Below are 15,964 nucleotides of genomic sequence, written 5' to 3'. Positions count from 1 at the left end.
AAAATAAAGTAGAAAGTAATATTAAAAGGCATGCCACTGTCATAAACCTTAGGTCAACGGCCTCGTCCGCAAAAAACAAATCAATGTAAATTGTCATTTACGGCAAAACTTGACTGTTTGGTGGAAACAGCTAATAGTTTAAGTGATTGCTCCACTGTAGCTATATACTATGAGAGTCTGGTTTGCCTAATTTTAAACGAAGTAATCGTTTAATCTCCAGGAAGTTATTGAATTATTGGAAACAATTTGGAAATTGATTCACTTGGTGGACGACAAGTGAAAGCATTGAAGGAGAGTGATGAAGGTGGAATTTTATACTTTTTGCGGACAAAGAGGGATGTTTTTTTAAAAGACACATTCCCTACTGTATCTTTTTCGCACCGCGCCTTTAGACAGTTATATTCCCAGAGGACATAAGCATTAAGAAGCAGTACCACATGCGAAGCTATAGTACTACAGTTTGACAGAAATGGGAATTTGTAAACTCGATTAATTAATAGGTCCATGCTCGACGACCCAAAACACGTCTGGAAAAAGAGAGTAAAGGAGATTTATACAAATACTGGTGGAGACAAAAAGGGATGCTTTTAAATTTTCTTGTGCATATACCACACTTCATTGACTGAGTGGAAAGAACAAAATGATACAATATTCACAACAATCTCCATTACAAACACTAAAGGTTGAAAAGGTAATAATGTTATCAACATGTGAAAGAAGACACAGATATGTTACAGTTAATACACCAATCCTAATAGAAACTAGGCCAGTAACAATGAATATCATTGTCATAGTGTGTCTACTGTACAACATTGAATTATCAATTAAAGCAAGAGAACTCAAAACCGGAGTAACAAATACATTCTGAGGCAAACTGATGACAGATCATATGAAATCTACACATGCTTTTAAACTTTACTATTTTTTCTTCTATTTATCATGTATTCTATTAAGCTCTGTCTATACTATCAAACTAGTTTGACAAAAAATGTGATGTGTCCAAATATGGTAGTGAAATACCCAAATATGGTAGTCATATGACATCATCATGTCCATAATGTGCACATCACATTTTTTGTTTGATACTGTAGACAGATTTTTCAATATGCCAAAAGATATTTATTATCTTTCATACTAACACTCATTGGACCATAATACTGTAGATGATATTCCAGTGAAGCGTGTTATTTTAATCTAAGAATTTTCGAAGTTGTAAGTGAAGCACCCCCTCTCTGTGGTGTTAACATGACTTAATGTTGATATAGTTCATTGAAGCATGTTATTAGTGGTATAAAAAATATCTTCAAAAATGTAAGTTGACATGTAGTAAGCCTTAGTGTTTTCCATCAAATCTCCAATGTATACTTGATGGAATTCAATTCTTTTATTACTACTAATATATTTCCTTCTCTGTGAACCGTTGTACATGAATAAATGTAAAGCTGGTTTAGTGGTAGTAGTAACAATAAAACAATAACTAGAATTTAATTCGTCACTTTGACGAATTATAGGTGATCATTTTTATCATTTTACTGAAATTAATTTTTTTTAAACATGCACGTACGTTAACATACGATCGGAAAATGTTGATGTATGCCATCCTATTATATGCTTATAGTGCTGAGTTGTGCCTATATGCCACATACAATATGTACAGTATATACTGTATATCTATATACAGTGTAGCATAGGTGAAATTACGGGACACACATGTTCTAATTTTTTGGCATGATGACGTTATCAAACTAAACTTTAAGATGACAATTTCGAAAGATAATTAATTGAGCAAAAAAATATAAGATTTGGAAAAAAATTTGGCACGTAGAAGCGCTGTGCGCGCTCTTTGAATTGTGTATAACTTTGACGAAAAATATGAAAAAACTACTTTTTCACTTCAACTGGCCATATGTTAACGTCACAACATCCGATAGGCTTAATTTTTATATGAATTAATATCTACATTTCATCAGCTTTCATAATAAATTATAATCATCAAGGTAACCTTCAATTCTGAAGAGCTGTAAGATATTCAAATTTACTGCGAAGGTGAAATTACACGGCCTACGTTATTCAAGTTTTTACGCGTGATGACGTCATTAAAATGAAGATAGTGTCAACTCATGATAAAGCTAATTAATTAAGCAAGCACATACTGAAAGTTGTGCGAAATTCGAGCACACATAACCAAGATGCGCTCTGTTGAATGTGATAATCTACACAAAAAGATAACAAATCCTAATTTTTAAATTCAAGTGGCCATTTGATGACGTCAAAACATTTTGTACGTAAAATGTGTACATGAATTCATATCTACAACTCAATGGCTTCCAGAATAAGTTAAAAAAATCGGGGGTCATCTTGCATTCTGAAGAATTATTTTCATTTTAAAAAAGACCTATTTTTCACCATTTTCAGAACTTTTGTAAAATTAATGTGCGCATTTTGTCATTTTTAACGTGCTCGTATAGCGTTATTTTAAGTCAGAACTGACTCAAATTTGGTGAATGTACTAAGGATGGTGAGTAGAATGAGATTTGTAAAAAAAATTCATATTTTTTGCGCTTTTTAAGTATCGCGCGCGCAAAAACGCATTTTTGCGCAGTAATTTTTTGAAACACGCAAATGGCCTAATTCATGCTCTAAATTGATCAAAACTTAATTTTGAGCGTTTTAAATTTTTAACGCGCGATATCACGCGCATGAACCTACGTGCGCGTGCGTTTTTATTTGCTAATATTTTTACCCTTGATCTGAAGTTTACGTGTAGTGAATTTCATTAATATGTGATAATGAATTATGGAGATATGATTGATAATGTGATTTCGCAAAATGGCGTATAAATGTCTTCACGGATAAGTGATCACGCTGGAAAGCTTTTTAGGATTAAGTTATATTATTTGAAAGATATTCTGAAATTTTTGTAATCATTGACATTAAACTTTTTGAGATAATTGTTACACAAAATAGTGTACAGAAACAATAAAAAGAAAAAAAAAAAGAAAAAAAATAATAATAAAGATTTTATACAATAACAATAGGTGATCATTTTATTCTAAATGATCACCTAATAAACATTGAAGTTGACAGTTAGTCAACCTTAATTCTCCTATCAAATCTTCAATTTATACTTGATGAAATAAAATACAATCCACAAGACAGTGGAAGTAGCTAGCTTTGATTGTCATTCACTATTCCTATTTTCATCTTTTTTTAGTGTTTCACACAAAAAAGTATTTATGGCCAAGATTGAACTTTCAACTTTAGTAATGTCATAAACCGTGTTTACCACCACGTTACTGACTTTATTACTTACAATTAAATTCCTTATGAACAGTCAACAAACACTGACATCGTGAAGTGGCCAAGCCTGGCTTCATCTGTCTCGTCTAAAACTCATCCCATCATCCACTCGAGAAGATGGATGAATCGATAATGGTTACTGATGTATCAAACATCTTCATGTTTGACCACCTATCGGGTATCAGTCGCATAATGGCCGATGGTCAACATAATGAACGATGGTCAACATCAGCTTGTCAAGTTTAATAAAATTTTCTGCACTAACAAACGTGGAGTCACGATTCAACTTAAGAACAAAAAATTCACACATATGAGTGGTAACGGTAATAAAAGTATAGAATCTATGTTATTTCTTATGACCAATTAAACAAAAGGTGGAGCAGAGGGGCATTTTTTGCTCAGGAAAGATACAGATTTTATTTGGGACAAGCTACGCGGTTTTCTGCTTACCGTTACCGCTCATCAGTGTAAATTGGCCTTGACACGGAAAGCTGACTGAATTTATAAAAGGAAGGATGAAAATAACAACATTGTTTTTTAAAAAGTTAATATTTACAACATATTAATATCACAGACATTTACTGTACAAAGTGCCAACTACATATTACTAATTGCCATGGATACGTCCCATAGTTATCGTGTAGTCGAGTACATATTTCCATTGCCATGACAACCAAACATGCATCTGTAACAGGGCACTGTGGTTATTACTATTATGTTTTTATGACTTTTTGAAATTCCATCAAAAATATGAAATGAATATATTATAAAAAATTGTTTTTTTAATATCAAGGTGCATTATAGATTGATTATATAATTTTTCTGGTTACGCAAACATTGAACACTAACATCCTTACTGCACAAATCTGCATTTCAGCATTTGCCTTTAAATTTGCAATTATATAACTACCCACATTATTAGTCCGTTATTTTAATTAGTGTGCAGTTTAAATAAATATCCTGAAATGTTATGCTCTATCAAACTAGTTTGCCAAAAAAATTGTGATGTGCCCAAATACGGTGGTGATATACCTAAATATGGTAGTGATATGAAATCATCATGTCCACATATGGGCACATCACACTTTTGTGCCACATAAAGTTTGATATTGTAGACAGAGCTTTACAATTGTTTACATGGATTATTACTTTAGTAAATCAATTTATTTATTTCTACACAAGACAAGGCATATAACATAAAAATATAAAGGTATAGTCACAAAATAAATAGACTAGTGCGACAATTTATCCTGAACCCCTCATACACACAATGTTGCGCCCTTAAAAAAATTATTTCCCTATTTCCCTACAGTAGTTCTATTTGTTTTCTCACTTTCACAATAATATTTACCTAAACACTAACAAATAAAGTTCAACATTTTTTGACTTTATAATTATTGAACCAAAACCAAGACAGTACTAATATCCTTTGATCACTAAACATAGAATTTGCCACTTGTAGTTAAAAGTAATCACATATTATGATGTACATTTAATTCCAGAGTGTGAACGACCTAGAATAAATTTCCATCTTTATTATTAGTGTGAGTTAATTACGGCCCATATCCTGTTTGAACAAACCGTTGTGAACTTTGGAGAAGAAAACGCAATGAAAGCAGTGAATTTTACGGTCGCCAATTGAAAGGATAGCTAAAGGGACTTTTTGTCTTTTAACATTTCTCATTATTTTATATTTACTGTATGTTTTATATTTGTTGGCGAATACATATTTTAAGTTGATTTTAGAAAAGACGAAAAAACTATTGTGATTATTAAGAACACTAAATGAACATGAAACCATGTTGGAGAGATAAAATGGTATGGAAGAAGTGGTATACAGTAGATTGAGAGCGCAGAAGAGAAAGAAAAAAAGTGGAAGAACATTAAATTGGACTATTGGATACAGATGAAATCTAAGATTAGTCAGTTGATAAAGGAGGTTTTACACAAAATATTGATGTAGTTCGGAGAGTAGTAGATCACCAGTTTTCTACCCAGCTTAATTCATAGTACCTAGCTCCACAGAACAAGCCTCTTTATAAAATATCTAAAGTACCATTTTAAGCTTAAATGCCTTCCACTTTTCATGCTAAGCTCCTTAGGACTGTATATTCCTATATCATAAAGAATACAATAAAGGTCTATACGGTTATATAGTACTTTCTCTTGAAATAAAACATGTGCAGATTTATAATAACAGAGGAGGTACACGGTGAACAATAAAGAGGTATTTTTTGTTTAAATATGCAATTTTAAATTGAATCAAAAAAGGAAATAAATTTAAGTCTACACGTCTCTAAAGTGCCCAATAGGTGCACAATAGTATGATAATGCTTAGTGTGCACTAAGAACTTAATTTCCCATGTGTACTTAAATATTATTTTATAATTACATTACAATTATAATTTCCTTTTCTCGAAAATCTCTGGAGAAAGATTGTCAACAAAATGATTCAATCGAAAATCTTGATAAAACAAAAGTGTGGAAGCTCTTGCAAACAAATTTGGCATCTAACTGAAGCAGTGTTCAGTATATTATAGTAATGTACATCAAGTAAGCCTGCTAAATGAAAATATACTCTTCATTATTGTAGTACTGTATTGTAGGATACTGATCTACATCTAGCCAATCAAAGAAAAAAGGGCTGATAATGATATGTCAATGTTAAAAGAGTGAGGAAATGCCCAAACTAAACCCTTTTTATTCACTTGTTGAATGGTAGAATCTAAAAATTCTTCTGCCACAAAATGTATAGGTACAGTATAAACAATGTCATTCGTCATACTAAAACTGTGCCATTAATTCATATCTTAAAAAAAAAAAAACCATATTTATGTTTGTCTTCTTCTTGACCATGAAACATCCAATCAATCATCGGCAATGGAAGGATAACGCCAAGAGCTTAGAGTAGCATCCACGAAGCATAAAAAATAATCGCCGTATCAATCATAGCATTTAACTGTGGGAAATCTAATTCAAATTGATGTTCTTAAAAGATTGTCGGACAACAAAGTAGCTTAGAAGTCACTACAAAGTCTTAAGAAACAAGTTCTAAAGTTTACCTTTCGTTAATTTAATTTAAGTTGTGTGTTTGTGTCGATAATCGTTAGTGTGTGTGTTGTGTTTCACAGGCTGATAATACAATAACTTGGATAGGTCATGAACTGTGTTAATGCACCTGCCTAAAAGCTAGAGTGTAGTAGAATTCATGTGGGAAAAATGCAGTATTAATAAACTTTTAAAAATCAATGTGTCTTTCTTTCTTAATATAAATGAAATCTAGCAAATCAAGAGCAGAATTTGATTTTGTTGTTGTTCCCAACATTCAACTCACAAGCTCCACCAGCACGCAATGGCAACCAGACACACGATTTCTTATTATTATTTATTTGCCAAAATCAGCATTAAAAATGATTTTACTCAGAATTGGTGTTACACCACCAGAAATTCATTCTAAAGCCTTACCAAACTAGTGTCTCCGCTGACAGCCACAGACTAACTGTACTTACTAACAACGCCTTCTATAACTTGAGATCAGAGAGAAGTCTTCAAATGGAATTCTTGGCCTGACGATACTACAGCTGGTTGAAGGTGGATCTTTCATTTTGGATGAGAACAAATTACAAACATTCACTGTTTAACCTACCTTTCACGGTTAAGTGCCAACAACCTGGCCCTGTTCTCTTCTGCTAAACGAACCCTAGCACTGGTGGAACCAGAGTTACCACTTGTTGATGATCTTCCGCTACTTGGACTTTGCATTCTGGCTTGAAGACGTACTGATGCTGGTGAAGCCATTGGAGAATTGCTTGCTGCAAATTAAAATATATAAGATTTGAATACATATTTTACAGAGGCATTTTGTCTTTAATAAGACATGTATTATTACAAGTAGCTGTAGTGCGAAACAAGTGTATCTCTCTTAAACCACAGGGCTGAAAATTTATTATAATTATTAATTATGCCATTTGCGCTGGGGCATCTTCTAACCTATGCTACGGTACACCTAAATTTTCTACAAATTTCGCAAACTTCATTCAGGTCGCAGAGAGGTCAAATGTACTATACATCATTTGACATTACGTTACAATTCATTTCCAAAATGTCTGTGGTGAAGCCAATCACATTTAAAAACACGGCTATATAACATTTCAATAATAAAATTGTCAGACACATTGTAAAGTCTTCAGTGGTTCATCTCTACAGTTGACCGAGCTTTAAAATCGTACATTATCGGAAACAACATGGCAATTATTGACCAGCCAGAACTAATGCAATTATAAGCATTCAACCTCAATTCTGTACTTTGTATTACTTAGTGAGAGATTGCTATCATATCAAATACATAAAATCAAGATTTTGACTTTAGACAATACAAATTTTAATTGATAATTTTAGGAAGTTTGTAACAGAACAGCCAAATTTAGCTCTCTAGAATAATGACTTAATTAACTTCAAATACTACTAGTTAATTTTTAATTAAGCTTAGCAATGAATCTAATTAGTGTGCCATAATTAAATGTAGGAGATGATAGACAGATGATAATCATAAATGAGGAATCGTCATTGTTTGGCATCTATATGAATACAGTAAGTTATTCACCTCCTTTATACCCCTCCCTAGCATTTATTCTACCAAAGTATTACTTTTTATTATTTTTCTTCATTTAATAAAGTTTAAAGATGTATTTTCCCCCTGAAAAAATAATTATTGAAAATTGTTTTTGTTGAATATGCCATTTTAATTTCACATAATAGTTATCCACTTTTACCAAAAATTAGATCGAAACAAAATTTATTTACCTGAAAAAACTGTAAATTAAAGCAAATTGGCTACCAGCCAAATGATTTTTTGTTGAATTTAATCATTTATTTTGTCATTTTATAAGTGAATAAAACATTATTTTTTCCCATTTTTTTTCTCTACTGAGTGATTAACTTTATTACAAAAAACTACAAAATAACCTATTCAAAGTCTGATTTAATTAATCTTCATTTTTCATGTTTTTGGGGGACAATACATCTTTAAGCTAATATATTGTACAGTTAGTACAATTACAGTATTTCTTACTATTTAAAAAAAACGGTTTTATATTAAACAAAATTATTTCTCCACAAGGCCTATTAGAATAACAAATACTATTTGAATTAATAAATAAATAAATTATATCAGGACACAATAAATCTGTATTTATTTTATAAGTGCACCTTCACTGGATATCTAGTTAATCATGTTTAATGCACATTTCTAATTACCTGATTATTGCTTACAATTTCTCAATATTTAAATAGAGATGATTTCTCCCAATTACTCATAATAACCCACGCAACTGTGCTTCGAGAATACGATATTATTATTAAACAGTAATGATTGCTTAATGCTATCAAAAAGACAACAAATTGACCGTAAACACTGAGAATCTTTAAGAAAAAATTAAATACAAATTATGGAATAAGCTTGTAATTAAATTGCTATTTTGTTTGTTCCGAATTAACCCCACAGTAGCACAGTAGGTTTAATTGACAATTATATAAAGTGTTCCTAATTCTGTATTCATGAAATATAATTTAACATACAGGATAAAATGGAATAAATCACTATTAGAGCTTGATAAACCAATTAATGGCACATAAATTATAGTCATAGTCAACATACTGTATGTTATATATTAAATTGCTTACTGTATATAATAAATAATGTTATAAAATATTTTCTAATATAAAAGTAGGAACTCAAATAATTAATGCCTCTGTAATGCATGTCCACACAATCTACAAAGAATAGTACATGTCCAATCAACGCAATCAGATCATCAAATAATAAAAAACAAAAAAGTATACTGTTAATAGCGAAATACATTTTAAACTGGGGGTTTTTCAAAGGAAAATAATTTGTTAAAAGAACCATACAACTTTAGATAAATCTGAGAATGATTAAAGTTCAGTGAACTGTAATGTGCAAGTTTAAAAAATAATCATTTTAATAGCATAATTAATCTAGAAATATGAGATACATCGAAAGGACATTAACAGCTTACTTACATTTACCGATAGAAAAGTGTATTGCAAGGTATTGTAATAAAAACTTATTTCATGTATTCATTCACGGCCTGTCTTTATACCAAAATGAACACTACCCAATAGCTAGGGTATTTTATAGACTCACTTCACTTCTAAAACTGAATAAAAGTAGTGATGTACCAAGAAGACCATTACAGATTTTCTATCTTTCTACAGTATCTATCTGTTTGTACAACTATCCAGCTTCCCCTCTTATTCATCCTCATTCCGCTATACTGTAGATCTTTCAAACCACTCTTGTTTTTTGCCACCCACTATTTTTCTACAGCTACTGTACTTAGTTTTTTCTTCTATAATAACTAAAATAACATCATGTCTTTAAAACAGCAACAAATATAGCAATTAATACTTTTTTCAAAACACTTTTTTTTACCCGACATATACTGCCTATGGCTCAACATAAACACAGTCTTTAATCAAACTGTTCACAATATAGCGATGCCAAACATATGAACTATTTTTTCCGTTTCAAAGAATTTTCTTTTCTTACTAAATTTGCAAACAACATACTAATTTTTAATTATTAAACCAGACAGGTTAATTTTCTTACATTCAATTTTTATTTGTACTGTATGTTTGTTTTTTTCTTTAAAAGTTATTTGTATTGAAACATTGGCTGAATAAAGAATGAATGAAATATTCACTATACAGTATAACAGTAAGCCATCATGATTGAAGTAATGATATAAAAATTCAAATTTAAAGTCAGCATGCAATGCAAGGTATTAAATATTTATTGCCTGACGAGTAATTTATATATCAAACCTAATGTACAATAATAACCTCAACTGCTTTTGAAATTAGGTCTGTTTTTGCAAGAGTTAAATATAAAGAAAGGAATAGTAGGAAGATCAGATTAGAGAATGGATTGGAAGCGACATCTAAAAATGGCATTGAAGTTTAGACAACAGAAAGAGAACGATACATCAACAATGATGGCAGCAAAGTTGTAGCATTTCATGGTGGTTAATGTCTCAGGATTGACACAAACAAAATAATAATTAGAACTAGAATTTAATTCGTCACTTTGACGAATTATAGGTGATCATTTTTATCATTTTACTGAAATTAATTTTTTTTAAACATGCACGTACGTTAACATACGATCGGAAAATGTTGATGTATGCCATCCTATTATATGCTTATAGTGCTGAGTTGTGCCTATATGCCATATACAATATGTACAGTATATACTGTATATCTATATACAGTGTAGCATAGGTGAAATTACGGGACACACATGTTCTAATTTTTTGGCATGATGACGTTATCAAACTAAACTTTAAGATGACAATTTCGAAAGATAATTAATTGAGCAAAAAAATATAAGATTTGGAGAAAAATTTGGCACGTAGAATCGCTGTGCGCGCTCTTTGAATTGTGTATAACTTTGACGAAAAATATGAAAAAACTACTTTTTCACTTCAACTGGCCATATGTTAACGTCACAACATCCGATAGGCTTAATTTTTATTTGAATTAATATCTACATTTCGTCAGCTTTCATAATAAATTATAATCATCAAGGTAACCTTCAATTCTGAAGAGCTGTAAGATATTCAAATTTACTGCGAAGGTGAAATTACACGGCCTACGTTATTCAAGTTTTTACGCGTGATGACGTCATTAAAATGAAGATAGTGTCAACTCATGATAAAGAATATTAATTAAGCAAGCACATACTGAAAGTTGTGCGAAATTCGAGCACACATAACCAAGATGCGCTCTGTTGAATGTCATAATCTACACAAAAAGATAACAAATCCTAATTTTTAAATTCAAGTGGCCATTTGATGACGTCAAAACATTTTGTACGTAAAATGTGTACATGATTTCGCAAAATGGCGTATAAATGTCGTCACGGATGAGTGACCACGCTGGAAAGCTTATTAGGATTAAGTTATATTATTTGAAAGATATTCTGAAATTTTTGTAATCATTGACATTAAACTTTTTGAGATAATTGTTACACAAAATAGTGTACAGAAACAATAAAAAGAAAGAAAAAAATAATAAAGATTTTATACAATAACAATAGGTGATCATTTTATTCTAAATGATCACCTAATTATCTATTTATGTGAACGCAAGTAGTAATTCTTTGATCGTGGCCATTAATCGCAATGTTCTTAATGTGTCAAGAATGCATATGCAGTGGAATGCCTTGTTGCATTAACTTTATATATTGTATACATATATTTTGTCTGTTAGTCTGTACAACATCAATTCTTCTTTTGTTTGTTATCTGTATACAATGATTTCTTAGATTAATCTTCTTTTTTTGCTATGGATATTAAGATGAATGAATATTCATAATTTTTACATCTGAACAGCATATAATTAATATAAACAGCAATAAGAAATTTCTACAGTATGGTTTTTCTGAATAATCAGCCAACAGGCTAATAAATTATGTCCGGTACTTAAAACATGGCACCTGTCATATAACCAATCAGGCCTAACAAATGTAGATAATAAATAAAAATGAATAATAAATCATAACATAATCAATAAGTACAAGAATAAAACTTTAATTCTAAAGGCAGTATGCATGTTAGTCTTGGATCTTTTCCTGCCAACAATGGAAAAATACTTTCAGGGCAAACAATTATAATAAAAAATATTAATTAATTATCATAATAACACATCATTTCTGTATGAAATTAATCTGTACCATATTATTCAAAAAGCATTAGAGATTTTGGTATCCATATTTGTTGTTCAATAATTATTCATAAAAAGGACAATGATTTAATATACAGACAATAATTAAAAAAAGGAAATTTTGAGGTGGACCAACTCAGGAGCATCAATCAAAGGACAGGAATATTACAGTACACACTGTGATGTAAAATTTATGTGTATATATGCAAAGATTTTTGATCTTCTAAATGTTATTTTTTCTTATCTTATATACAGTTGGCTTTTTACGATCATCACAACAAAATTCAGTGTTTCAAGAAAACACACTCCGAAAACAACTTCATGATAAACAATCATGAGTCACTCACCACATACTGATGTGCAGAACATTTGATCTCTCTTGGGAGTCATACGAACATCCCTATGAATTTACTAGAGCTACTATATCGTTTTATCTTCCAAAGTATACGACACGGCACAAGAGATCTTTTACAAGAACACACAAGAGGGCGAACACATCAAGTGACAGGAGCCATTGACACTGTTACATTTGGTTTACCGTACATAAATTATCAACGCCACATTAGGAATTAATTATCTCTTTTACTGAAATCATTTAGCATATTTAGCTGGTGTAGTGATGCGCAAACAGTGCTCTAATAAACTGAATTTGGTGATGCTCTTCTCTACATTATTCATTTTTATACAGTTTGTTGAAAAATAAAGTAGTTTCCTTAACTTGAGCATTTATAAATATATTTTGAAATGGAATTATTCGTTGTGCGTTGATTTAGAAAAAATTTCTTATAATTACTGTCTGAATAATTTACTAATGATAGCAATTTTATAAATCTGACGAAACTAAACACATCTTACAATTATGAGAGGAAAGATGCGATCCAATCAACATAATCGTACTAAATTCTACATTCACTGATAACCGACATAAAGTAATTAAGAATGTTTATGATTGGACAAACATTAATTAACGAAAACATTTTCTGTTAGATTTATTTGATTAGTATGAGTCATAGCCAGCTGCCCACTCTCGGTTCTAACAAGGAATATTTATTTCTATTCTGATTTCTAAATTGATCAAAATGGCTGAAATTATTGAGTTAGTGGACAATTAGCATTAAATGTTCTAACCTGATGTAGAAATTGGTTTGGATACTCTCCATTTTAATTCAACTATTATTGATTTTACTAATGACAAACTTCTTTCACAGGTTTGGTTGCCCATTCCTATTCTCAAATACAATATGAATTCCTAAATAATAATGACAGGCTATTAACTAGCATACTGTAAATATGGCTCAAGGAAAAATACATCCTATAGGAATTTCAAAAGGAATTGTCTTCCGTTGTTAGTCTTTCTAAATTGGCTTCTAGCGACACATGTTACCATAAATTAATAAAAACATTTAATATGTGAAAAAAAATTGCTAAAATATTTATGAATTCACATTATTGATTAGATGGGTTGAGTAAGGGAGCACTGATGTTGTTAATTGCAGTCATGTACTAAGTTCTGAACTATGTGTGATTCAAGGTTATAATTGTAAGAAATGAGAAAATTAAAGAGAAAAGAAAGAATTTAGCGAACGATTAAAAGATAGTGCTGTCACAATTAATCAAATATAAAAATTTAATGTGATTTTGGTTCCATAGATCTATTCATAATTTAATTATATTAATCATGATATATTGAAGTAAATCAATGGGATAGTATAAATTTATAAGGACAACCTTACTATCCATCTGGCGATGAATTTCAAACGTGCAGCCATCATTCACAAATCCCACAGTAAAAGTACCTTAATTCCTGCTTTTTGCCTTAATTTCAGGTTCTACTAATTTAACAAGGATTTTTCATGTATAATTTATTCACAAGAGTATTAATGCTAAAGGCATAACAGGAGTTCATAATTACTGACTTGCTAATGAATATGGAGAGCAATCTCAGGCTAGGCGATGCTTTGAAAAAACAGTGCCTTTTTATTTTATACCGAAAGAAAAGTGTTATGCCATTTTGTTGCTGTTAGTACCATATGTCATTGTCTCACCCCATTCAAAATGGTTCTAGTTAGAACACAGATGAATATACACATAAAGATGATGTTTGATATAAACCGTTATTTGAGATCAACTTCAACTTTATTTTCCAAATAATATTTTGTTTTACAATGATAAATAATATTAAATTTTAAAACATAAGGAAGGTGCTAGAAAATAGTGTAAACACTAATCAAGTCCAGCCCCTTTTACATAAATGATGATGAGATCGGAATGTCACATGGAGAAGATAGAAACATTAAACGAATCATTCAAATTTGAAATAGTCATCAATACCATATAATTGTGTATTCAGGCATGTATGTTATGTATCAACAGAGAGGTAGATCCGGCGGACATTCAATACACATTGTAAACTTAACATAGTAACTGTTACAGATGCCAAAAAGTAGGTCATATCACGTTGTGCAGTGTGTAGTTAAAAGCATAATGACGAGTTTTCATTTTAGTAGAACAAGTTTAGATAACATCGAGGACGAAAGTCATAAGGTTAAACGTACCCCACCAGGGGAGCGTGCTTGCTGAGTTTAAAGGGCCTTCAGTCAGGCAACGATTCACCTCTACGGAGGCCTAGCTACCCGATGTGCTTACCAGTAATTGAATTAGTACTGTAATAGCAAAATTGTTTCACATTTTTGGGAGTTAGTGAGTATTTTTTGGAGATTCAAATCATTGATAGAAACAAAGAAACAATGTGTCTGCAAGATGGTAAAACTTATTTTTGACACAAACTCTAATGGGTTCTGGCTGAATGAGTATATTGTATTCTTGAATGACGTTTTTTTAGATCAAATCCATACTCCATAATGTACAGTAAATTGCTTCTTTCTATGAATTAAACCAACAAGTGACATGCAAAGCTACAGTGAAATCTTATGTATGACAATATCAGAAAACTGTCTGCACATTTCATTTTTACATTATTAATAATAGTAATATATCATCACAAGGGATTCGTCAACCTTTTTTAATAATGTTAAATGCATTCAATGTTGTTGATGATGAATATTGAAATAAAATGTTATCTTTCTGGGTTAAATATTACTATTATTCAGAATATAATTCCAAATACAAGATTTTTGTCTTCAACTTAACATTATTCCACTTCATTTGTCTTCGTCAAAGATAAATGACAAAATATAATAATTGTACTTATTTATCATCATAGGAATAACCATTTTTTTCAGATCCATTTGAATTTCATTAAATGAGTGTGTAAGAAAGAATGCATTGGAGTATGTCTTATGAGATGGACTTACTGCCAATGTACAATAGAATAGATGAGAGTAAAAAAGTCTGTCACACGCCCATGTCACTGAGCTAAATACAAATTTGAAGTAAAGTTATCATTAAATTTGTGAAGATGGCAGAAAAACAACAATTACATTAAATTTAAATCCATTTATTACAAGAAAGATTTAAATTTAAATTCCTAAGAAACGTTAGTCAGACAAAACAAGTTTATTTTTAGAACTAATCGCAACTTTTATTCCCATAATTACAGTAAGCTTTTTTCCTACGCCTGCAGAGAATTCATTTGCAACATGTGTGCTTATAATGGATCTGATATATGAATGTCATACACCACTTTACGTACACATCTGGTGGGAGTTAGATAATGTAAATATTTGTTTGCAATTACTGAAGCTTTTGTAACATAATGGCCCGATGGTTTAGTGTCCAAGATACGTTATTAATGCTAAATAATACTAACTGTTAGTGTTCATCAGTATTTAGTTGTTTTCATACTTTTGAAAGCAGCATTACCCAAACTACTGTAATTCCTAAATTGTGAAATTATGTTGGTAATGATCCAGCAGACATTTTAAACCAGCTTAAGTTTTTTGAAAGATCTTATTGTTCA

At 30.8% G+C, this 15,964-nt stretch overlaps 1 protein-coding gene across 1 annotated transcript in view; it reads right to left on the bottom strand.

The window, feature by feature from the left end:
• The window catches only part of LOC144851713 (adenomatous polyposis coli protein-like), a 60,201-nt gene that overhangs the window by 23,905 nt on the left and 20,332 nt on the right, over positions 1–15,964 (bottom strand). The window contains exon 4 of the mRNA XM_078709308.1: positions 6,947–7,112. Coding sequence (XP_078565434.1) covers positions 6,947–7,112 — 166 coding nt within the window. The remainder of the gene's footprint in view (positions 1–6,946; positions 7,113–15,964) is intronic.

Source organism: Antedon bifida, chromosome 1 (genome assembly GCF_963402885.1).
Source record: "Antedon bifida chromosome 1, ecAntBifi1.1, whole genome shotgun sequence".
Classification (NCBI taxonomy): Eukaryota; Metazoa; Echinodermata; class Crinoidea; order Comatulida; family Antedonidae; genus Antedon; species Antedon bifida.
Note: the sequence above shows the minus strand (reverse complement) of the source record. Positions and strands in the feature narration are given on the sequence as shown.